This window comes from Arvicola amphibius, chromosome 3 (assembly GCF_903992535.2).
Source record: "Arvicola amphibius chromosome 3, mArvAmp1.2, whole genome shotgun sequence".
NCBI lineage: Eukaryota > Metazoa > Chordata > Mammalia > Rodentia > Cricetidae > Arvicola > Arvicola amphibius.
In genome coordinates this window covers 146,505,338-146,530,291 of record NC_052049.1, presented here as the reverse complement: position 1 = coordinate 146,530,291, position 24,954 = coordinate 146,505,338, and the positions used below count along the sequence as shown (strand labels likewise).

General features: G+C 45.1%; 1 protein-coding gene across 5 annotated transcripts in view; it reads right to left on the bottom strand.

The window, feature by feature from the left end:
• Positions 1 to 9,332: 9,332 nt before the first annotated feature.
• The window catches only part of Cilk1 (ciliogenesis associated kinase 1), a 64,449-nt gene continuing 48,827 nt past the window's right edge, over positions 9,333 to 24,954 (bottom strand). For all 5 annotated transcript variants that reach the window (XM_038321794.1, XM_038321793.1, XM_038321797.1 and 2 more), the window contains 7 exons: positions 24,635 to 24,802; positions 21,881 to 22,192; positions 18,860 to 19,050; positions 18,595 to 18,743; positions 15,769 to 15,897; positions 12,736 to 12,858; positions 9,333 to 11,878 (listed from right to left, as the gene is read on the bottom strand). In XM_038321794.1, the coding sequence (XP_038177722.1) occupies positions 11,724 to 11,878; positions 12,736 to 12,858; positions 15,769 to 15,897; positions 18,595 to 18,743; positions 18,860 to 19,050; positions 21,881 to 22,192; positions 24,635 to 24,802 (1,227 nt within the window). In that variant the 3' untranslated portion in view covers positions 9,333 to 11,723. The remainder of the gene's footprint in view (positions 11,879 to 12,735; positions 12,859 to 15,768; positions 15,898 to 18,594; positions 18,744 to 18,859; positions 19,051 to 21,880; positions 22,193 to 24,634; positions 24,803 to 24,954) is intronic.

The following is a 24,954-nucleotide window of genomic DNA, read 5'->3' as shown; positions in this document are numbered from 1 at the left end:
CCATTCTGTGAGCTAACAGCCTGGACTCAAGGTCAAAGACGCGGTGGGAGACAGGTATTATTCTCAGTGAACTCTGCTTGATGCTCTCAATACTGTCAAGGTGTTGAAATAAGGGAAAGGCTGAGAAACCATCGGAGTTTTTGGGAAACTGAGGAAACAAGAGTAAATACAGCAGTGATCTCTGGAATAGCAAGAGGACCTCAGTGGAAAAGCATCGCGAACCCCTGATCTGCTGTCCATTTACTCACGCACCAGTGACTTTCGTTCTCCAACCGTTATGTAAGGTGTTAGCACCACGTCACAAGTTTTCTATAAATCTAACGTTATTCCCAAGGGAAGGTTTACAAACCTCGTTCAGTGAACTGCGACATGCTACTAAAGGTTCTGCACAGGACAGACTGCTTTGATGATATCAGCCTGCTAATTGTGGTGGGCGTGATAATCCTTCCTGCCAGAAATACTTATGTGTGGCACTCCCACGGGAAACAATGTCTGGATTAAAATACTCCAACAAATCAAGAAGAGGCAGGAGGCACACCGAACAGGATCAGCATAAATTGATTACTGTCTATCAGGGTAGGGCTGCACACATAGAATTTATGCAATGTTTTGTTTGTTGGTATCTGAACCGTTCCATAGGAAACTAAAAGAATAGAACAGAAGCAAAAATGCACATGCAGGCAAGGAACCAAGGCTGCCAACTGGGCACCAGGAACAGAAAACTCGCCTAGAGGGTGTATAATTAATAAAACTGGCAAAATTCACGTAAATTCTCTTTGTCCTTATTAACTAACAGATATCCATTGGCCTTGACTCAGAAACCAAGGGTATCATAAGGGAGTGGGGGTGAACCTTCCGTTAATTATATTGTGTTTTCAAAGAAAAGTCCCCTACGGGAAGGATTTTCTGGCTGAATGGGACCTGCTGTAATGTGGATGAAAGACTCAGTGTCAGTGGGCCGGGTACCTCTAGCTCCAGCATCAGCGAAAGCTCATCTCACGGAATGCGACTATTCCGCTCAGATAGAGGGAGGACGTCTTGATGGCCTTTTGACTTTCTGAAAAATCGAAAGCAGCACAGAGCGGCGAGGTGTGTCCTCAACAGTGTTCTGGGCATAATAAAACGTTCAGGATTTGAGAACGTAAGTGTTTTCTTTTATTGTTGCGTTTCCTCTCACACAAAACGTGAAGGAAAGAGCAAAACCTTAGCCTTGGCTTTCATATTGTCTGTCTCTTATTCTGGACCCGGGGAAGCTGGGGCCGTTCGTTTGTAAAGGCATTATCCTGCCAGGGCAGAACTCCACAAATTCTACACACACTGCCATGGTCCGCGCCGGGTCACGTGAGCATCTCGAGGCCGGAGATGCTTGGGGTCTGCCGTCCAGACCGCCTCAGCAGAGCTGCCGACCGGCGCCGAGGACACACGGGAGGCGGGGTGCACTCGGGACGCGGACGCGGCTCTCACAGCAGAGCCAGGGCTCAGGGCACGTCACGCGCAGACAAAGCCGAGGGCGGAGCTCCAGGAAGGCCTCGCCAATCCAAACGGCTACGTTTAGCATACTCCGCCCGGCTACAAAGCATTCTGGGTAATTTGAAAACAATCTAAACTTAATCACTTTTACCTTAATAGCAGAAGGGAGATAAAATTCACCTTTTAGCACGAGAAACTATTTAGGTTTTGTTACGAGGTTATATAATGGCAGGGAAGAATCAGAAAAAGTCGACCTATATGTAAAGAGACAAATTTTCACGAGTTTATAAGGCCGGCACGCTCCACCGTTCTCTCGGATGTGAGGGCGATCTGGCTGCGACATCTGTCACCCCATTGATCGCCAGGGTTGATTCGGCTGATCTGGCTGGCTAGGCGGGTGTCCCCTTCCTCCCTCACCGCTCCATGTGCGTCCCTCCCGAAGCTGCGCGCTCGGTCGAAGAGGACGACCTTCCCCGAATAGAGGAGGACCGGTCTTCGGTCAAGGGTATACGAGTAGCTGCGCTCCCCTGCTAGAACCTCCAAACAAGCTCTCAAGGTCCATTTGTAGGAGAACGTAGGGTAGTCAAGCTTCCAAGACTCCAGACACATCCAAATGAGGCGCTGCATGTGGCAGTCTGCCTTTCTTTTGTCCCTAAAACCTTACTTTTTTTATTTAATTTTTTCTAATTTAAATTTATTTAAATAGCACTGGCTGTTTTGGGAGTCTTCTGTTTTGGGAGATCTGGGTTTAAAGGGGTGAGCTACCCCACCCAGCTTAGGAAAATATTATTACTGTAACTGTAGTAGTCAAGAAAGTCATCCCATTTAACAAGCCAGACTCGTGGTGAGAGGGGAACTTTAGAGAAAGGGTAAGAAAACCCGAAATGCTGGAGGAGTTCAAAGTATTATGAAAGTGTGCTTAGATTAGAAAAGAGATTTTAAAAAAGAGAAAGAAAAAGGGGGGGAGGAAAGGAGAATTTACACTTTTCTGTAGCATTTAGAAAAGCCGGCCGATTTGGGAAGCTGCAGGCATTCTGAGAAGGTAAGGCCTTATGTTATTCATTGTAAGGCTAATTACTCTACCTTTTTAGCACGACTTACAGTACCTCCTCCCTAGGGTGGTCCTTTATTTAGGTGATTGACCTGGCCCAAGTAGAATACCAGGTCTCCACCCAGAGGAGAAATTCTATTCTCTTGATCAGGAGTTTTTTCTTAATATGCATCTATTGCTATACACTAATATCCACCCCGCTCAAGAGGTAACCCTTAATTATTAATATCTGGCCTCTGGCAAGAACTTGGCTGCCAAGAGGCCCCAATTGTTATGTCTGGCTTTTATTTTTATTACATTACTTATTATTTATTTTTATGTTGATGGACTTTGTCAAGTTGGGAGCATAGGCACCAGCCCCTCGCATCTATCCCAGTCCCCAGGCCTGGTCTGGCCTCCAAATCCCAGCAGGCCAGGTCCTGACCCCTCCCTGGGGGTGGAGTCAGGACCACTCCCCCACCCAGGGCATTTAAATGAGCCTCCAAAAGAGGAACTAGTAGTCTCCCATTTCCTTCCTCCTGGTGGTCACGTTTCCGTGGCTTCCCGGTTCCCCCTCAGGGCCACCTGAGAGCGCAGAACTCCCATTAAACCTGGATATTTTTAAATTTTGCTTGATTGGGAATTTTGCGTCGACAGGGAGCTCGCATAAGGAAATATTCCTAACAGACTTCTTGCCTATGTGTAGGTGTGTGCACCACATGTGTACCTAGTGACTGAGGAGTTTACAAGAGGGTGTTGGATCTCCTGAAACTGGAGTTCCTGATGGTTGTGAGCCACATATGGGTGCTGAGGACAGAACCTGCGTCCTCTGCAAGAGCCGTAAGTGCGTTAGGCCTTTGTTTCTGGCTCTTAGCCAAGAAATAAACTTGTTACTTTCCTTTGGGATCCTAGCCTAGGCAATTTCTACCTCCTGTTCTCACCAGCCCCTTTAAAGAGGTAACCCTAACTGCCACTAGGAATTGGATTGGTGACTGACCTTGATGCTTCCACAAGATTGCAAGCGTTGGGTGAAGGAACTCTAGCCGGTCCAAGAAGGACCTTGGATCAGACAGGTCCTGCCCTTTCCCCATTCCCTCAGCCTTACAGAACTGTTAGATTACAGTCCTGGAGCTAGTCGTCAAGGTCTATTATTTTCTTTGTCCACTGAGGCTGACTATCAAGGTCCATCCTGCCCCACTCATCCCATTCCAGACCCTGCCCCTTTGTGTGTGTGTGTGTGTGTGTGTGTGTGTGTGTGTGTGTGAGAGAGAGAGAGAGAGAGAGAGAGAGAGAGAGAGAGAGAGAGAGAGAGAGGGGAAGAGGGAGGGAAGGAGGGAGGGAGGGAGTGAGAGAGAGAGTGTGTCTGTGTGTGTCTCCCCACACTCAGGAGGTTTCTCATGTTTTTCTCATTCCCTGGGAGTTGCTTAGTTCATTAAAGCTGGACTTTTAATTCTGCCTAATCTGATCCATTGCATTGGCAGAGAGACTTAATATTGGGGTACAGAAACCTTTCGCCAGCTATTGTTATGCCCAAATCTGCCAAGTCCCCGCAAAAGTCAACAAGGAAACCGAGTCCCCGTATGTAAAAACAAAGAGCCTTTATTTTAATCAAGTTTGCAAACTCAGTCTCTCCGCATGTCCAACGTATTGTAATAACTGGATAGTTAGAATTGGGTTTTTATAGTAGTAAAGGTGGGGGTGAGGGGTCTCGGAGATTTAGGACCCCTGATTGGCTGACATTTGTCTAGGGGTGTCCTGGTGAGGTGTGCTGGCAGGTAATTCTATCTACAGCGGCTGGAATCTTAGGCATTTCCTTTGTACGATCTGTTCTTGGGTGGGTGGTGCTCTGGTAATCTGTTTGTGTTTTTTCCTGCTGCCAGGTATTCCTTCAGGGTAAACTACTGAGACTCAGACCTCTTATTAAATTTATCGAAGGCCGAGTTCTACTCTGGCAGGTGACAATGGTTGGAAATAGAGAACTTCCTATGGGTGACCTGCCCATACTTAGCTTGTCATGGCTGCCCTCACACTATCACAATACTAAAGTCCAGTGTTAGGATCCAAGAGAAGCACCCAGAGAAGACCAACAGCCACGTATGCAATAACAAGAGCGCTTTATTAATTCCAGCATTGGGCTGGCACTTGGCGACCCCCAAAGAAGGTCATAAGCTCCTTTTAAGTGGAGCTAGGGGAATTCCACAGAGGAGGGATTAATCTGGGGCTGGCTGATTGGTGGAGGAAGGATTAGCATGGGGACTGATTGATGAAAGGTGCTAGTGGTTAAGGTTCTTCCAGTAACAGGGTAGGGAAAGCTATCTTTAGTTATCAGGAGACTGGGGGACACCTGCTGAGCCAGCAAAGGGACGTTGGGGGCCTGCTGAGGCTGCAGAAGGGGACCATGGGATACTTGCTAAGCTAGCAGAAGGCTGTGGTTTTTCTGAGGATTGCTTGTTTAGATCTGTCCCATTTTAGTGAACTAAACTTAGATTTAGTAACTAAAGCTTAGATTTCTGTCAGGCTACTAGGGGAGCCTGGTTTACACCTCCCATTCCCACACCCCCCAGCTCTTTCACCAGCAATTGATATTCGCCTTTTGGCTCATCTAATTAACATACCCAATGAAAATTAAACACCTCATCCTAACATGGGGTTCCCCTTTTATATTTGCCTGTGGCCACTTTGTCTCCTCTAGCCAGGGGCAGCCTTTTGTTCCCCAGGACAAACACCCCTTCCCTATCTCCCTTGTTCCTTTTCCCTTCTATTTCCTGCCTTTTGTCCCTCTGGGGTAAATAAATCTTCTTTTGTTGAGAACTTGACCTTGGGGGTGTCTTGTGCCAATTTTGAGATCCCTTCATTGGATATGGATGTAGCAGTTGGGGTACCCCTAAAAGACCCCATCTAAAAGACCCCAAAAGTGCATCAGTGGTTTTGTACAACTTTCAAGTGTAGGGAAGAATAGGTTTCTGGAAACAGACTTAAGGAAGACATGCAGAAAGTCTCTCTCTGTCCCACCAGCCAGTTTCCAAATTACAACACAGAGATTTATTAATTATGAAAGCTCAGCCGAAAGCTTAGGCTTATTTCTAACTAGCTCTTACATCTTAGACTAACCCATTTCTATTAACTTACTTTCTGCCTGGTGGCTTTATTATGTCATCTCTGTATGAAGAGTCCAAGAATAAGAAAATAAAAATGTAGATTCTAAAAATAAAAATGTAGAAATAAAGAAATATAAAGTTATAAGTCTAGGAGAACGAGAACAGACTATCAGCAGCTTTCTCAGCAGATCAAGGCTCAATCATTACAGTGAGCTATTTTCTCGGATGCTTGGGAAGCCTCCATCAGCTTAGATCATTTCATTTTACAACTGGCTGTTTTATTTACAAGGTCAGAGCTTCTCCCTGCAAATTGAGACTGGTGTCCTAGCCATCCTTGATAAACTACAGATGTGAACTGAGTTAACCTTTAAGAGACAGAGATGCATGATATATATATGTGGGTAGGTATTTTTTAGAATTGTTCTTACAATTTCCAACCAAATGTACTATATGTTTGTGTTAATTTATTGGGATGACCTGCTCATGTAAATTATCAAGACAAAATAGGAGCATATGTCGTCTTAATTGGTGCTCTGGGCTAGGCATTGTCTCTGTTATGGGAAACTGGCACCATTAAAGTGGAGGCATGTGGCTTCAGTATACACTGCCTGGAGGTACCATTTTTCCTTAGCAAGAATAAAATTCTTAGTGAGAAATAGTTGTGCAAATAACATCTCAAATGGACTTAAGCCTGAAGAATGGGGAGTGTTATGATTTTAGCCACAATAAGGCTCACACTTCTGGGTTCTAGGGCCATGCATGTGCAGACAAGCCCTCAGGCAGAAGTGCCTAACGGCCCCTGGGATGTTAAAGGTTCACGTGTGAGCCACATGTGGTATTGTTGCATCATCCACGTATGACTCAGCTAAGCACTTGCAAGCATGCGTGAGCCCCGTTATCTGTGTATGACGTAACCATGCGCTAGGTAGCCCTTAAAAGCTGAAGGCACCCCATTTCCAGCTCTCCCCCCTCTCTCCCCCTCCCCCTTTCTCTCTCTGCACACTGACCTTCACCAGGCCTGTACACCTCCCCCAATAAACTCCTAAGTGGGTTTGTTGCGTGTTCCGTGTTTCCTTCTCACTCACGCCAGGTAATTTCAGGGAGTTTCATCCCTTGGACTGTAAAGAGACATATCAATCATTTTTGTCTTTGTTTATATTTTTGTTGTGTAATAATTTCCTCTGAGAACCTTCTATCTTTAAACTGCTTATGACCCAGTATATTAAAGGGGAAGGTGAAATATTCTATTCTGCAAAGAAGCTCATTAAGTTCAGGGAGTAAACAATTAAAAGGTTTCCAGAAGTCCCTAAAACCAACCAAATACACTAAGCCCTCCCTCTCCACGCACATATATATGTGCAGTAAGACCCACTAAGCTACTTTCAGACAAACTGAGCTGTCTAAAAGGACAGCCTCTAGCCGGATGTGGTGGCACTTGGGAGGCAGAAGCAAGGAGGTCTCTGTGAGTTCGAGGTCAGTTTGGGGCCCATGGTGAGATGCTGTCTCAAAAGCAGGCCTTTAATCCCACCACTCAGGAGGTAGAGGAAAGTGGATCTCTGTGAATTTGAGGCCAGCCTGCTCTACAGCATGAGTTCCAGGGCAGCCAGAAACCTGTTTTGAAGGACCCAATCCACACCAAACAACAACAAAAACAACAACAGTTAACAATATTGTCTTCTCGGTTACTGGCTAGTGAAAGGAGCCAAAAAGAATGAAAACACTCAAATCTATTTTTCTTAAATTGTAGCTTTATTTGGAGGAGAAGTTTCCATATATAATGTTAACACCATCAAACAACTTCGGATAAAACCACTCAAAAAGGAACATTTTGTTTCATAAGGGTCTCTCTTTACTTCCTGTGCTTTGACTTCTAGTTAAAGGAAGATCACTTTATAGTCAAATCAGTGGAGCTAAACCCCGTTCTGTACTGAGAATATGGGAGATCAGAGGCTTCATCCAGGAGGTGTTCAAGTCACATTATCAGTGTTCAAGGAAAAACCAATACCAATTAAGACGACACATGCCCCTATTTTGTCTTTATAATTTACATGAGCCGGTCATCCCAATAAATTAATACAAACATACAGTACATTTGGTTGGGAATTGTAAGAACAATTCTAAAAAACACCTACCCACATATATTAAACGAACACATCGCTACAGTATGCTTAAAACGTAAAACAATGAACAAAACATATTCTTAAAAACATATTGCTTCTGGTCATACAGTTGGAAGAATCTGTGTCCCCCCCCCCCCCATACCCCAATGGCACAAAGCAATGGCTCAATGTTATGGAAATGGGACTTTATAGGACAATATGGTGCCATTAACTCCAACAGTACTTATACTGGAATTGAAAGTGAAGTCTTTCTTTGACACGCTTTGGCTTCATATATTCATTCAGGTCTTGATATTTCTAGAACGTGACAGTGACACTCTCAGATATATGTAGTCCTTAGGCAAGCACTATGTCTGAAACATTGTTTTAAGATCAGTTTTCTACATTCATGGGACTTATAGTAAAGAAAACATGATTAACAGTGGTTTTTCTGCAAATGCAGTTTCCCTTGTCTCTGTGAGGCAAACCCTAGCACCTTAGCACCAAAACTGGCCCCAAATGAGCTACTCTGTACCATTTCCTGACTTGCCAGAAAGCTGTTTTTGTTTTTGGTGGTTTTGTTTTGCTTAAATAATACATCTCTTTTATTTAAAAAGCATTTGATTTAATGCAGTGTTAATTTAAATTTTATCTCTATGGGTGTTTTCTCTGCATTCGTAACTGTGCACATGTGCACGCCTGACCTGATGCCCTCAGGCCAAAAGAGGGTAGATTCCTTGGAACTAGAGTCATAGATGGTTGTGAGCCACCTTGTTTGTGCTGGGAAATCTAACCTGGGTTCTCTGGAAGAGCAGTGGGTGCTCCACCTCTGAACCACTCTCCTGCACCCCCAAAAACTGTGTGATTATAAATGAGATCTAGTAATGGCTAGGTGCAGCCTAACTCCTCACTCCTGCCAGTGTTCGCTTTACATTGCATAATTCCACAGTAGCTAAAAATACATGCAGCAGGCAAACTCGACTATCTCTGTTTAAAGAGGTCTGCTTCCTTCTATAGTACATAGCTTGTATATAATTTCTCCTTTACCCATTTTGATGAGGGAGAAGGACTTCTGAGGTGTTTTGCTAGTTCTTTAGAACTTGGTTTCTCGTCATCTAATTTTCTTAGCTACTAGCCGTTTCTTTCATGTAATCGAGTATATTTAACTCCTCAAGGGACACTTTTGCTAGAAAAGGAAGGAGAGCGAAGGCAGGGCTACAAAGCATTAGGAAAACAATTTTAACGTTCCATAACCAGGTAGCTAGGATTTTGTCAATTAAAAAAGAATGTAATGACCTTAGTTAACACTAGCTAGATTGAGAGAATGTGGTGTTAATGATTTATTGGTATATCTAAGTGGTATCTACAATTTAGAGCCAACTTTCCAGCTAGCTGAGCAGGATTTGAGATTATCTTCTTATACATAATATAGAAAAGAGAAAATAAATATTAACCTCGCAGTAAAGGACTCATGCCTCAACACACAGTTTGTTGGTTTGAATATAATACAGAAATGAATGGTTTCAAGTTGTGTTTGCTTCTACATTTTCTAAAGCCTTGCTGCTAGCTTGCTGACAGGGAAAACATCCCTATCAAACCCAAGCCCACTATGCGCCTTCTTCATGCCCCTCACGGTCAAAGTGCTTAGTCAAGTGTATTTTTGAGTCAGATTCTCCAAAGCATCAATTACTTTCTGATTTTAGGGCAGACAGAGCCCATTGGAAGTCATTACTAATACATCAAAGCTATCATTAACCCATTTATTAGGTTGGACCATACGGGAATGTCTGCATTTACCTTACCCTACCATTTCAACCTCTAGAAATGATCATTTCATATGGTTTACTTTGCTGTATTTTGGAAACTGTAATCAAAAGAGTCATTTGGGCCCTGGGAGAACATGAATTAATACACCATTGGGGATTGCTATTGCACACATTGGCAGTGACCCTTCCTTTTGTAAGGTAACCACGAGTGGAGGCAGATGTGCAATACAGAGATGGAAGAACGGGGATCCTCCACATCGTTCTGTCTCCAAACTAGCTTCGTCACTTGCAGAATTGCTGTAAACATTCCTCTCAATGGAATAGCCTGTCCAACAGAGGTCTCACCCTTGAAAGAGACCACACAAGGTAGGGGTTGAGATGTGGCACAGTCTGGACATGACATCGTCACAATTGTCTTCTCAGGTAAGTTGAAATTCTCCCCCAAGTCTTCCCCACTCCTAAAATTGTCCTGAGAAGTTGATTGGATAGTTTAGGAGCTGCCTCTCGTCAGGTGCAGAGAGCTGAGTTGAACGCAACATTCGTTCTCAGTTAAAAAATGAAACAGCATGTTGGCGCACACCTTTAATCCTAGCACTCAGGAAGCAGAGGCAGGCGGATCTCTGTGAGTCTGAGGCCAGCCTGGTCTACAGAGTGAGTTCCAGGACAACCAGGGCCACATAGAAGACACTTGGCTCTTTTGGTCATTCATCTTGGCAGGGATAAAAGTTTAATTGATTGTATTGATATATGTTAGGAAATTTTTACAATAAAACAATGAAAAATTATAATAAAAAGGTACCTTTGACATAAAAAAAGCTTCCCTTTGAAGGGAGTTTAACAAGATTTTATAAAGATTGTATGTGTGTTTGTGTTAGTGGGTGGGTATTTACACTCATGCCAGTGCCGGCAGAGGCCAGAAGAGGGCATCGGATCCCTTGGAACTGGAGTGGCTGAGTCATCTCTCAACCCAGAGTTTTTAAAAATGGAAAAAAGCACGGACCACAGGGGTGGGAGGGAGCCTCCTCTCTGGCTCTAGGGAGGTAGGTGTAGACATTGCAATGGGCTGAACCTCCCCACCCGGCCTCCACGGCTTGGCTGACTTTTAGCTAAGTGGTGTTTTCTGAGTCTGCTGTGGGTGAGGAAGGCTTGCTGGCAGTGCTGTGGGAAGGAGGTAAGTCCTGGCTGGTAGGCCCCATGAAGCAAGGAAAGCTCACCTGAACAATGCCTGGTGACCACAGTTCCTGCCATCTCCCTCGCTGGCTGTCCCTGCCCAACCCCTCCCTTCACCCTCATCCCAGGTGTGCACTGTGTGAAACTGGAGGCCAGTGGGGATTTTAACCAATGGAGAGCAGCAACCTTGTCAATAAAAAAAAAAAAAAAAAAAAAGAAAGCAGAAATGTGATAGTTTAGTGTGATTATGCTTGGTTTTTATCTGAATATTTGCAACCGTATTTATGAGTGCTATAAAATTTCACAAATTCTCTGTTCTGTGACAGCTTAGAGTAGAAGAATAGTATAAAGATGGTAGGTTGGGGCTGTGAGGCATGTACAAAGCCCCGGGTTAAAACCAAGCACGGCAGCACTCAGGAAGCTAGAGGCAGAAAGGTCAGAAGCTCATGCGATCCTCAGCTACTCAGTGAGTGGTCGGTAAGCCTGGGTTACATAAGACCATGTCTCCAAACAATAACAACAACAACAATGACAACAAAACAATTTCCGCCCCCAGAGCAACCAATAAGTGCTGTTAAGAAAAACAGGAGATGGGCCACTTTCCTAAGATCAGTCCAAGAAAGCCTAAAGGGCCAAATGAGCCACATTTAAAAGTAGCCACTTCACAATATTTGAATATATTGAGTAAATAATCCCTTGTCGTACAGCATTAAACTGCACCCTGTCACAATACTGCATCAGTACCATATATCTCAAAATCTGTATAAAATATCATGTGGAACAACAAACAAAAATTACTTAATCTTTAAAAAGTCCATTACAAAGTTGACTGTATAAAATGCTAAAACATAATCCATATATACAAAATGTTGTTAAGAAAATAATGAGACCCAGTTTTAGAATAAAATAATTTTATACAAAAAGAGGGTATTGCATTCAAATCAATATTTTTAAAAAAAACATTTAAAAGAAACTTTGAAATGTGTTAGTTCAGAACAACTGTGAGCGTGAGTGCATCTCCACCACCACGCGGTTCTGGTTCTGCAGGTACCATGGGAGCTGAGGGAGAATGGCCTCCCGGCCGAGACAGTCACCGACGGGATGGGTACTTGGAAGACCAGTCTATCCTCCCGTGTACAGGCTGGGCGGCTGGAGGTCGTGGAATCAACCCAGGAGTGCTCCTAGGCTGGGTGTGAAAAAAAGGTCGCCCCGGGTGAGGTCTCATGGCCTTCAGGGAAGAATAGCCTGCAATGGAAGAGAAATGCTGAGCTGACCCATGTGGGAACCAAGCAGGAAAGCACGGCACAGGGACAAAAGTCTGGGGCATCCAGGAGGAACATTAGCCTGCCTCCTGCAGGCAACAAGAAATCTTCCAAAGAAGACTGGCCTAGTCAGAATCCCAGTGCCACTTTTGGCCCCTCTTCTTCTCTCATCTACAATCTGTCAGAAAATCCTGTTGGCCCTCGGTCCCCTGTGGACTCAGAATCTGGTGAATTGTTATCAACCGTTAACAACCCTGGCCTAAGCTATGGCTCCTGCTTCTAACATTGCTCCCATTTACTCTACTGACAGCAATCAGCTGGAGGATGCCTGTGCAAATGGCGGTCCACACAAAACCTCCTACTGATGCCAAGATCAGCCAATGACAATCCACTTAGTCTTTGTACAGGGACCCACTCTCCAGGCTCTATCATCCCAGACTTCCTCAGGCTACTCCCCTATCTCTCTTGCCCCTGTGCAGCCTGTATTTTGGCCTCTCCACTGTTCCCTGGATTTGCTAAGCCTGAGATGCTCAAAAGCCTGTCTACTCAAGAATCCCATGCCAATCACAGTGCTCGAGTGCTTGTCCACCAACCTCCTCCCTGTCTTTGGCTTTTTCCTTAGCGCTTATGAACATCAGCCTTTAGTATATATAATTATACACACACATTTATGTAATGTAAAAGCAAGTGTAAATATATATTTACATTTATTCATTTCACACGTGATCTACAGACGGGCAGGGAGCGCTGCCTGATGCCTTCTGTCCACACTGTTTCTGTACAAGGCAGCTGTTAGGTCACTACTGGATGACGTTACAGATGTTTTTAAATGTAACTCACCGGGGGAGGGGTCGGCCAGGGGCGCAAGGTGTACCCTCTGCATAACAGAACCGATTTCTTTCTTCAGGAAGGAAGGGATGTAACCGCTAGTCAGTCCGCTGGAACTCGTGGAGCCTGAGCCAACTGAGGCGTGGAAAGGAAAGTCGTTACTACAGAGACAGACTCCATTATACCGAGAGTGCACAACAGTTTGCTTTTATTTTCTTGGGAAGAAAAAAGAATGTGGAGAGTTCTGAGAACGTAATCCACCACACCACAATTAGAGAGGCCAGCCCGGCATAGGAAGAGCCTTCTCCAACATAGCATCTATGCAGGCGGCTGTTAAATAAGGAACCTATTTGATAATTTCCATGTTGTTTTCCAAAGAATTGGTTTAGCCTGTTCTGAAACTTTCTTTTTCTACCCCATCCTATGGGATATCCTTTATGTCAGTTATACATAATGCACAGCTGAACATAATTCACTTAACTGATCGCACATAGGAAATTTTATTTATTTAAGTTATACATATAAACCAAATATCCTGTTGATAATTGGAAAAACTAACTAAGAATAAAAATATTTTTAAACTGGGTGGTGGTGGTACATGCCTTCAGTCCCAACACTTAGGAGACAGAGGCACGCAGATCTCTGTGAGTTTGAGAGGCCAGCCTGATCTACAAAGTGAGTTCTAGGACAGCCAGAGCTGTTACACAGAGAAACCCTGTCTTGAACAGATATATACATATATATTTAAATTTGTTATTATTGTGTCTGTATGCTGTGTGTGGCAGTATGAATGCCATGGCGAGCATGTGGAGGCCAGAGGACACCTGCGGGGTTAGTTCTCTCCTTCCACATTTACATGGGTTCCAGGAATTGAACTCAGGGCTCCAGGCTTGCACAGTAAGAACCATTAGCTGCTGAGCCATCTCATCGGCCCCTAATAAAAATGTCCTAAAAAAGGGGCTGGAGAGATGGCTCAGAGGTTAAGAGCATTGCCTGCTCTTCCAAAGGTCCTGAGTTCAATTCCCAGCAACCACATGGTGGCTCACAACCATCTGTAATGGGGTCTGGTGCTCTCTTCTGGCCTGAAGGCACACACACAGACAGAATATTGTATACATAATAAATAAATAAACAAATACTTTAAAAAATGTCCTAAAAATTCATTGTTTATGTCTACCCGCCATTACTCTTTCCCTAATTCCCTTTCCCTCTCTTTTCTGACGTAGAGTCTCACTACAGAGCCCAGGCTGGCCCCAAATGGGCAGTCTTCCTGCCTTAGGTTCCCGAGAGCTGGGATTATAGGTGTGTACCATCAGCTCGTTTATATCATTTCCATCTGAGAGTGGGGTGAGGGCGGACCGCAAGCTGCCCTCTTTTGTATTCCAGGGGGTTAATGGTATAACGTGAAATAGCAGGTAACCAGCTAACACAGACAGACAAATGAGTATTTCTAAAACTGACCATTATGACTTAAAAGCATGCAGGGATGATGGAGAATGATATTACTGGCCACTGAACAGACACAAATTCCACCTGTGAGGAAGTGCTAATGGTACAGTTGCTTTGTCTTGATAGCAAAAAAGGCATTCAATAATTGCTTAAGGCAGAGTGGGAACACGTCCTGGGGTGTATGTATAAGGTTGGTCAGATATAGTCATTGTGCAGTACTGGTTAATAAGGAGATAGGAAGAAAAATGAGAGGAGAATTTGAACAAGTCTTCACTGACCCCCCAAGGGGGGAAAATCACTAAACACGAGTGGCATGGGAGGTCCTTCTATGTGTTGCTTTTATTGGTTAATGAATAAAGAACTGGCTTGGCCTATAGCATGGGAGGAGGAAGGCGGAGTTAGAGAGACGCTATGGAGCCACTGCCGGAAATAGGCGTGCTGAAACTTTGCTGGTAGGCCACGACCTTATGGCGATATACAGATGAATAGAAATGGGTTAAATTAAGATGTAAGAATTAGCCAATAAGAAACTAGAGCTAATGGGCCAAGCAGTGTTATGATTCATACAGTTTCTGTGTGATTATTTCGGGTCTAAACTAGCTGGGTGGCCGGGAAGAACAAGTGGCCTCCTTCCAACACATGAGGAACAAACTTCCTTCTTAAAGACTTACAAGTTTAGACACAGGTCACCATTTTACATCAGATCAAGACTCACTTTAGTCTTGGGTACCAAATGTCACCAAGAATGAGGCACAACCCCTTCACCTAGCTGGGGAGCAATCTGACAATATCTTTAAAGATCAAGATGGTGTACCCTTCAACCTAAAATGCTGATTCCAGCAGAGGACCTGGCGCCTGTGTGCATACTAACATGAGCACAGTAGTGTATGGTGTGGGGTGGTGCGCGGCAGTGCAGGGCGGTGGGGGAATGGTGTGGTGTGTTGGAGGGAGGACTTAGCTAGACGCTGGGTCTTGAGTGTGTTCTTAGGTGGGGTATGATGGACACAGTATTCCTAAGTGGAACCTAATGGAAGAAGGGGAGCTGGGAAGGTTAGGTGTGTACTAGGTGCTGTGGAAGAGGAACTAGCTCTCAGCAAGGGCTGGGAAACAGCATGGGGAAATTGTACCAGGCTAATCAGTATGGAGGACTTTATTTTTTAAAATGCAAACAGGGGGTGGGTGCTGATAACCTGTCCATCTTCCAATCAGAAGGGATTCCGATGTTCTGGGTAGGGCAGGCTTACCAGTTGGAAAGTCCAGTTGGCGCAGAGAAGACCAAACCAACATTGACCTTAGGTCCAGGTGCCCAAAGCACACCAGGGTGTCAGGGGTCAAATCTGCTAAGTTTTTAAACTTATTTTTGGCTTTCCCCTGGGTCAGGGACTGCTCTACTTCCCATCTTCCTGGAGGTCAGAGCTGAACCCTGAGGGCTACTGTCCAGAAAGGGAACAAGAAAAAAGAAGGGAAGCCCAAGAGATGCCTGTGTTTTAGACCAGAAAGGCCTCACCCCACAGTTCTCTATGTGCCCCTCCCTCAACCCTGCAGCATCCAGAGAACTTGCTTCTGGTCACTCAGGAGGTAATAATTATTACTTACCTGAAGTTATTTTGCTCACTACTGAAACTGTTCCTGAAGACTTTCCAGACAAACCAGAACTGGACCATGGGTTTGATGGAGGAAAGTCCTTGCCTGGATTTGGAAGCACGCCATTTCTTATATTTATTCCTAGTAGAGAAGAAAATGAACTTAAAATGCAAAATAAACCAGACAGACAGAAGCAGTGGTACATCTCACAACGGAATATTAGTCAGCCCTAAAAAGAACAGGGTCTTGCCATCTGCTGTGACATGGACTTTAGCCCACGGAAAGCAAGCTGGCACACAAAGAAAAAGAATGCATGGTCTCACTCACACGGGGAAGCTAAAAAAAAATAAAAAAAATACAGAGATTATAAAATAAATATATAGAGATAATTGAAAGAACAAAACAAAACCCCAAACCCCGAAAACCAAGCCTACAGTTGTTGCCAGGGGCCCAGGGACAAACAGAAGGAATGTGAAAGTGACAGTCCGAGACCAGAGTAGGATCTGCTATCCAGGCACGGCTCTAAAAGTCCATTAACTGAGGACCACCGCTAACAAAACTCAACTACATATGAAAGCTTTCCTGAAAGTGTACATTTTTGTTGTTCTTGCCATAAAAACAATTAATGGTAACTCCATGACAGAGTGGATACTTTGTCACTGTTAGGTCCAAAGCAGCCCCACCCCCAGTAGCAGCACAGCTGACAGTGAGGTAGATTACAGTCTGGTTCAGCTCAGACTGGACTCTGACTAGGTAAACAGAAGGATTGCAGCTGGATAACAAAAGCCCCAAATCAGCATTCCTGTGACACATGTGAAGTGGGTTTCTGTTTGTCAGGAAGAACCAATATTTCCTTATCCTCCACTACCGTAGACAACCTCCAGCAATGGGCGTCTAGCCCTATTAACACATACTGTAAAACACATCCAAGTCCCCAGACTAGCTCCCAGGTTATTTTGGCTTGCATGCCTGTCCCACCTGCAGCTACCTGCTCCCCTTAAAACTGACAAGGCTTTCCCAACTTTTGCTAGTCTCTCTGACTTCCAATACATAGCCACAGCAGATTTGAATTTCCCCAGATAAACAGTTCCTTCTACCCATGGAATGGTCCAGTTTGGGGGTTCCACTGCACCCCTGCTGCGGTGGTTTGATGAGGAATTGTCTACCCTTCCCCCCCCCATAGTCTCATATATTTGACTGCTTGGTCATTAGGGATTACTGCTACTTGAGAGGGATTAAGAGGTGTGATTTTGTTGGAGGAAGTGTGTCACTGGGGATGGGCTTTGGTTTCAAAAGCTCAAGCCAGGCCCAGTGCCCCTCTCTTCCTCCTGCCTGTGGATCTGGATGAAGAACCCTCCCAGTTCCTTCTCTAGCACCATGTCTGTCTGTGTGCCACCGTGCTGACAACAGACTGAACTGCAAGCCAGTCCCAACTCAATGCTTTCCTTTCTAAGAGCTGCTATGGTCGTGGTGCCTCTTCACAGCACTAGCACAGTGACTAAGACACTCACAGTCACCCTAGTGTGTTTCTTGCTATTTATGTGAGACCTGTGACATGACGTTAGATGCCTCGATCAGACACAGTAAAGATCATTTGAAATGTAAAACAAATCTTATACGAAATTTCAAAAATAAAATACAGAACACATGAAATTTCTGTGGTGCGAAACCCCCTAGAAACTGATGATGGTGTCATCTGACAGATGCAAAGGGAAGAGGCCATCTTTGCGTGGAGCACGTTGTCTCATTTGAAAGTAGTCTGAGAAGTTTTCTTAGGCCTCAACTATCAGATCTGTCCACATCTTCACTTTCTGGTGCTCTCCCTCAGGACTCCTAAATGTTCTCATTTGCTCTCTTCCCAGATGACTTCTTGTCTGTCACTCAAGTTCTCTCCATTCCCCACCCCCACCCCATACTCTGCAGCCCTTGGTTTCTTTTTGTGTCTGTTGTCTGAGGCTCCACCTTCTCACATGGCCTGGACCACCCTCGACGTTAGCTGCTGTTGACTTCACTGTGCCAACAGGCCTCATTAATGCTGCTTCTTCCCACGCAAGGCCACCCAGGACAGAACAGAGAAGCCTTGAAGCTGACCTCAAGACAAACCTCTGCCATGCTCCATGTCCTTGCCGATGCCAGGCTCCACAGCTGTTCTTTAGAGCTGAGGCTCACCCACCCTTTATCATCCTCCTTCCGCCTGGATCCCTCCACACTTGTCACCCTGGGAACTATCGGTGAAGGGGAAGCCTAGCCCAAAACCTTGTTTTGTAAGGCGTGTCCCCCTTGGTTTAAAGGCGTGTCCCCCTTGGTCTAAAGGCGTGTCCCTCTTAGGCGTGTCCCTCTTAGGCGTGTCCCCCTTAGGCTAATATTGACTTATAAAATCTTGCGGGCCTGCGGCCTGCCTGCTCTTTGTTTTCCTGCCTTCCTCGCTGGAACCTTGGATTTGTAAGTTCCCTTTCCTTTCCTTTATTAAAACTGAATTATATATATTAAAGCTTGTCTGGTGAATCATAACTGCCGATCAACCACGCACCTTCATATCGGTCTAGACGTCTAGGATAGCCGGCCTGAATTCACCACACTCCCAACCACAAGGGAACACGTTAATGCATCTGGAGGCTTTACTCCTGACTGCATTCCAGACTGGCTTCCCTGCCTCTCACCCAGGTGACAGCTGCAGCTTGCAGGCCCACTAACTGCAGACTCAAGTCCTCTAAGAACTTTCAAGGATTCTCTAATCTCAAAAAATTCTCTGGAAGAGAATCTATAAACACATGCGATCCCGGGGATAAAGGCTGGTATTGGTGACTAGAGGCCAGGCGCGGGCACCCTCTCGGTTACCAGGCAAGTAGCGAGAGTGCTTCAAGTAGTGCTGCTTCGCTGCAGATCGCTGGGTCGGCGTGTCTCTCCTCTGGGAGGAAGCCTGGGTCGAGACACTGGTTCCTGTGCCCACCGGCTCTGATGGCTTCAGGTCCAAAACGCTTTCAAACCTGAATGAAGAGAATGTGGCTTAAGTCAGGAGACAGGCACCGTGACACATCATCAGAGAGATCCTGGTAACCCCAGATCCAAGCCAGCCTGCTCCTGGGGACAGCAGCACACTTGCCTGCAGAGGGTGTCATCGCTCTGTCTCTTCTTGTTTTTCACATCTATCCTGGTGAGAGAGGGACTGAACTCTAAGTCGTCCAAGTCGGCCCATTCGTCGGAGCCCTTTGTGGACCTGGAGATGAGACCCCATCGTCTCCTGCTCTTCGGCTTGATCTCGCCATTCTTGTGTTCCAGGCCAGCTAGAGTTTTCTGCGTGCACAGAAGGAAAAGAAAAACAACATTATCGGGGTTCATCCACCAATAATCTGCGCGTATGCTTGAGAGTGTGAGTGTGTGTGTGTATGTGTGTGTATGTGTGTCTGTCTGTCTGTGTGCATGCTGGGGACGGAATCCGCAGCTAGGTGCTGTATATTACCCTGAGCCGTAACCTCAGCCCATGTGCAATTTCTATTCTGCATTTCCTTTGTTACAGCAGGAAGGACCTGGAGTACCCCCAGGCCTCATTCCTCTGCAAGGGCAGCTGTGGAAAGTGCAGACCCACACTGCCTGCCTCTAGCTCATCCTGCACCAACCACAGTCCGTCCTTCCTTCCTTCCTTCCTTCCTTCCTTCCTTCCTTCCTTCCTTCCTTTGTAAACCAAAGTTCACAAAGTTACATGGAACAAGAATGCAAGAGAGGAAGATATAATAAAGTATCCCTATTATCCTCCTGATGCAGTGACAGAGTGGAGCAATTCCAGGTTCCGGTCTGTCCTGGTGAGGAACCTGAGGCAACAGTCCCGTTAACATCCATGATCAAGAGTAGGCAGCAACGAATGAATACATGTGTGCTCATGCTCAGCTCACGCTTTCCATGCACAAAGGCCAGTGCCCAGCCTGTGGACTGGTGCTGTGCACATAGAGGGTGGGGCTTCCCACCTCAAAGAACCCAGTAAGAAAAGCCCTTGGCTTGGGAGGCAGTGCTGTGGCTCTAAGCACGCGCTGCTTCAGCAGAGGACTGGAGTTCAGCTCTAAGCGCCCACATCAGACAGCTTGTAATCAAGACCGTAATTCACCAGAGAATTCAACACTTCTGACCTTGGAGCATGCACACCCTCCCCCCTCCCCCTGACAATTTTACATAATGAAAATAAATCTTAAGAAGAAAAAAGATTCCTCCTAGGCATGCCCACAGGCTAACCTAATTGAGACAATTCCTCACTAGACTTGGTCCCCAGATGAGTCTACATTGCATCAGGCTGACAAAGCAAACCACCACAGGGCATACGATTCTTCTGACATATTAGAAAGATGGCTAAATTCTAACTTGGGCCTTTGTTATAACAGACAAGTGATTATTGCAAATCTTAGTTACCCTGCTGTATTACATCTAATGATGCAAGCAATGGCTTTTCGGTAGCCTGGGAATTATCTCTGATACAATCTTTGATGTACAGAATTAGTACAATGGGGATTTCCAAACAGGTCACTTCCCAGTCTTGAGAAGGTGTAAAGTACCAAGAGATGGATGCCCACAGCCATGGGAAATACACATTGTATGGGTTGGAATTCTGGTGGACAGTTGTCCAGAAAAGGGCCCTCTTGTGCATGAAGGTATCAGGGCGTGAGACGTGACAGCACTGTGAAGCAAAGGGTAACTCCGGCCCTCCGGCAGGTTGTCATTCTACTGATCCAACACACACTGTTTGTTTAAAAATTGGCTGAACAAAGATTTGTGCTCACTTAACAGCCCAGCATTGACATCAATTCATAACGATAATATAAAACAGTCTACAGACAGAAGAATGACTTCAGCACCTTAGGATTTTCATTACAGGTATTAGGACCTTCCATTGTCAAGAACAAACTGGTCTGGGAGAGGGGACACAGGTTAAGATCTTCTTCCTCAGATGAAGAAACTGACTCCGTAGGGACGAAGAACAGTGCCCAGCGCTCACTGACATATTAGTTAGGGTTTCTATAGCTGTGAGAAAACACCATGACCATGGAGGAAATGGCTCACTTCATTTTCCAATCCATCTCTGAGGGAAGTCAGGGCGGGAGCTCAAGCAGGGCAGGCACCTGGAGGCAGGAGCAGGAACAGAAGCCATGGCAACTGTCTTGCTCCTCAAGTCTTGCTCATCTTGCTTTCTTATACACCCCAGGATCGCCAACGGTGGGACCACATATAGTGGTCCCTCCCACATCAACCACTAATTAAAAAAATACACCACAGGCTTGGCCACAGGCCAATATTACGGGGGGGGGCATTTTCTCACTTGAGGTTCCTTCTTCTCAACTAACTCTAGCTTGGATCAAACTGACATAAAACATGCTAGTACTATATGTATTTTGATATTATATACTAGGTAGTATTCTAAATTCTTCTCAAGTATTAACAAATTCAGTTCTCAAAACATTTACATTAGGTGAACATTATAACTGTTTCTATTTAACAGGTGGGATATATGGAGAGAAGCCAGGTAACTTGCTTAAGGATACTAAGCTACTGAAGAACAGAACTCTGGTTACAGAGCCCAGCTTGCTACCATTACTCCAGCTGCTAGCAGGAGTGTGTGATGGTTTGAATTAGAATGTCCATAGGCTCGGATGTTTGAGTACTGGGTCTCCAGTTGGTGGTGCTGTTTGGGTAGGGTTAGGATGCGTGCCCTGGCTGGAGGGAGTATGTCACTGGGGTGGGCTTTGTGGTTTTAAAGTCATGCACCATCCCAGTGTGCTCTCTTTGCTTGGTATCTACAGCTCAAGAAGTGAGCCCTCAGCCTCCTGTCCCTACTCCCATGCCTTTGTTCTGCTGTCATGGGCTCTGGAACCATCCACCCAAATAAACCCCTTCTAAGTAACTTCTATCATGGTGTTTATCAGAGCAACAGCAAAAGATCTAATACAGAATGGTACTGTTAATGGAAAAGGCAGAAAGTGAATTCAGGTATTCTATCAAGGGCCTTCTCAAAATGCCATGGTACTGGGAAAATACATGTATAAGATTTCATGCACCGAAAAGGAAAATATTTCACACAGTATTTGTAGCCAGAAGAGAATTAACTGAGACTACAGTTTCTTTGTGAACACGTGACACTTACTGGCTGAAGAGTCTTATTGTGGAGGGACGGGAAGAATGTTGGGCTTGGCTTGCCCTCCTGAAGATGGCTGAGCTGATCTGCCCTGGAAGTTTCACCTTTGTAGGGGTATACAAAATGCTGAGGGGGCTGACTGGTTTGGTTTGGTCGTGAAGAAATCAGTGTTTGTGCCTTGGGTGGGGGCTGGACAGGAGGGGCTGGCTTGATGTGAGGAGGTGGGGCTGTCTTGTCTTGGACATCTTTCTGTGGTTTTCCTGAATCCCGTGTGATGCTGCCCAGTGGGTGTCCAATCTGGAAGTAAGGATACCGAAGTGCCTGGAATGACAAATGAGGCATTAGAAGGAAAAGTCCAGAAGGGACAGTAAATACCATCAGGACCAATGGACTAGAGTTCACGTGGCCAGTTCACTACAGGCTCTTAGCTCCAACCTGCTATAAAATAATATACTGTATTGGTAACCCCCTTCTGTTTTTTCCATATCTGAGTTAATATAAAATTTACATATTAGTTGCAATACTTAAAATTATTTGGATAAAGCAGACGGTATGAATCTAGGAATGGTGGGACAAGCCCATAATCCTAGCACTCAGGAAAGCAGAGGCAGGAGGATCAGAAGTCAAAGGCCAGACCTGGTCAAACAGAAAGTTCAGGCTGGACTATATAAGATCTTGTCTCAAAACCAACTAACCAACATCAAGAACAGCAGAGCAGGCAGGAAGTATCTCTGCCACACCCAGGCTGCACCAAGAGTACAACACAGGACACACTCAGACCTTCCCAGAAGACAAGGGTTGCCTGCCAGTTGATGGATGATTGAGTTCCCAGTCAACCAACCCATAAACCTTAATGTGCAGAAGCTTACAATTCTTTATGAAATTCTATATGTATTCCCCGAATTTGTTAATGGAAATAACTATTTTCTTAATGAGTTTGGATCATAAACATCTATAATTAGTGTGTGTAAGTGCAGCCTCAGAGGCCTGGACTATGGCACATAACTAGAAAGAATTCTTTGCAGCCCCTGGCATTTTTGAAAGTCTGATCTGATTTGGGGGCATTTTTAGCTTTTCTGATACCATTCCTCCATTGGTTTTAGTTATATGAGTTTCGTCGTATTTGTTTAACTTAATATTTTATAGGTATCCTATAGAAAATAAAGTGGCTCATCAGAAATTTTCCTTGCTGCCCTAAAACCATTTGCGAATTTTACCATCAGCAGTGCATGGTCTTTCTAACCGTGTCTGACCAGCCAGAGGCTGCTGGCACCAGGCTGTAGCTGCCTCTTTAGGATGTTGGGAAAGAACTTTCCACCCCTTTAACTATCCCCAGCTGTCACCTCTCCAGCTACCACAGATTCTACCTCCACACTGGTGCTTTCTGCCAACAGCTCTGCTGCTTCTATGATAAAAGCTTACAGATCATCTTCTCTGGTCAGAGCTGGTCATTTATTTGATGCTCTGAGCAATGTGATTAATTGTTCATGAGCCAAGCAGACAAAGGCTCAAACAGAACTAATGTAAAAGCAGGCTTGCAGGCGGCAGGTGAGGGACAAGGGCTACCTTGGCTCTTTTGGGTACATTTCATAATTTATCAGCATAGTTCGGGGAAAGTGGGCGGGAAGACATTCGGAAGCCCTGCCACCTGGGTTATAGGCAGCTGCACTACCTGTACCAGCTACTGAATAAGTGATTGGGGGAAATCATTCTCACTTTCTAAGATTTAATTTTCTTACCTACAGAAGGGAAAACAAAAATATTTACCACATAGAATCATCATTAGGTTGAAATCACATGAAACATACCACGACATGTACAAAGTACATGAAAATGCCAGCTGCAATTACTGTGTAGCCTGGCTGTGTCTGTCGGCCATTCTGACTCTGCTGTCTGTACACGAGGGAGCTGGTTTGGTAAGCTACCTTTCAACAGTCAGTGCTGGCTCATCACCAAACTACTGAGCAATCTGAACTCATAGAGAACACTTTTAAAATACCTTTGAAGACAGACAGACATATACACACTTCTTTTCTGAGCCATTCTTTATTCCTTGACAATTTGACGTTTATCTTCATTTGTTCTCTTTTCTGTTTTGAGACAGAGTTTCTCTGTGTAGCCCTGGCTGTCCTGGAACTCTTCTGTTGGCCAAACTGGCTTTGAACTCAAGAGATGTGCCTGTCTCTGCTTCCTGAGTACTGGGACTAAAGGTGTGTGCCACCATGCCCTGCTGACAATTTTATATTTATTTTCATTTGCAGATTACCCCCCCCCCCCTCTCTCTCTCTCTCTCTCTCTCTCTCTTTCTCATACACACACACACACAGACACACACACACATATATATGTTGTATCAGATACCAATGTTAATGTTCAAAGCAAGTAAGACTGTTTAATCTTAACTATTGTAATTATGCCTAACAAGTTTCAGATTACTTTAAATTCCTCCAATATTTTCAGTCATGTTACCAAATGAAGTCTTGCCATGCGATTCATTGAAATATCCAGTGTTGGGGCTGGAGAGATGGCTCAGAGGTTAAGAGCATTGCCTGCTCTTCCAAAGGTCCTGAGTTCAATTCCCAGCAACCACATGGTGGCTCACAACCATCTGTAATGAGGTCTGGTGCCTTCTTCTGGCCTTCAGGTATACACAGAGACAGAATAGTGTATACATAATAAATAAATATTAAAAAAAAAGAAATACCCAGTGTTAGGTATAAGCTTTCTTAGGAAACACTTCCAACAGAACAAAACCAGGCAAACCTGACTAGCGGTCGGTCGTTTCTTGGGATCCCACTGCAGCAGGTCTCTCAGGAGCTGAATGGCTTCGCTGCTAGCATTTGGAATCAGAGTTTTTAAGTTATTGGGTATGCACTGGGGCCAGAGGAAATTCATAGCACTTGACAGCTGGTAGCCTTCAGGCCAGTCAGTCTGCAGGAAAAGACAGGAAACGCTGCTGAGCCAGTGCCGTGACTGGGGTTAGGAGTCTTCATGAGTGCCCGGAAACAGAGGCGATGGTCGCGTGACTCCACTAGGCAGGTGTAGATGATGAGGCCCAGCTCCCCTAACAGACTACAGAGCAT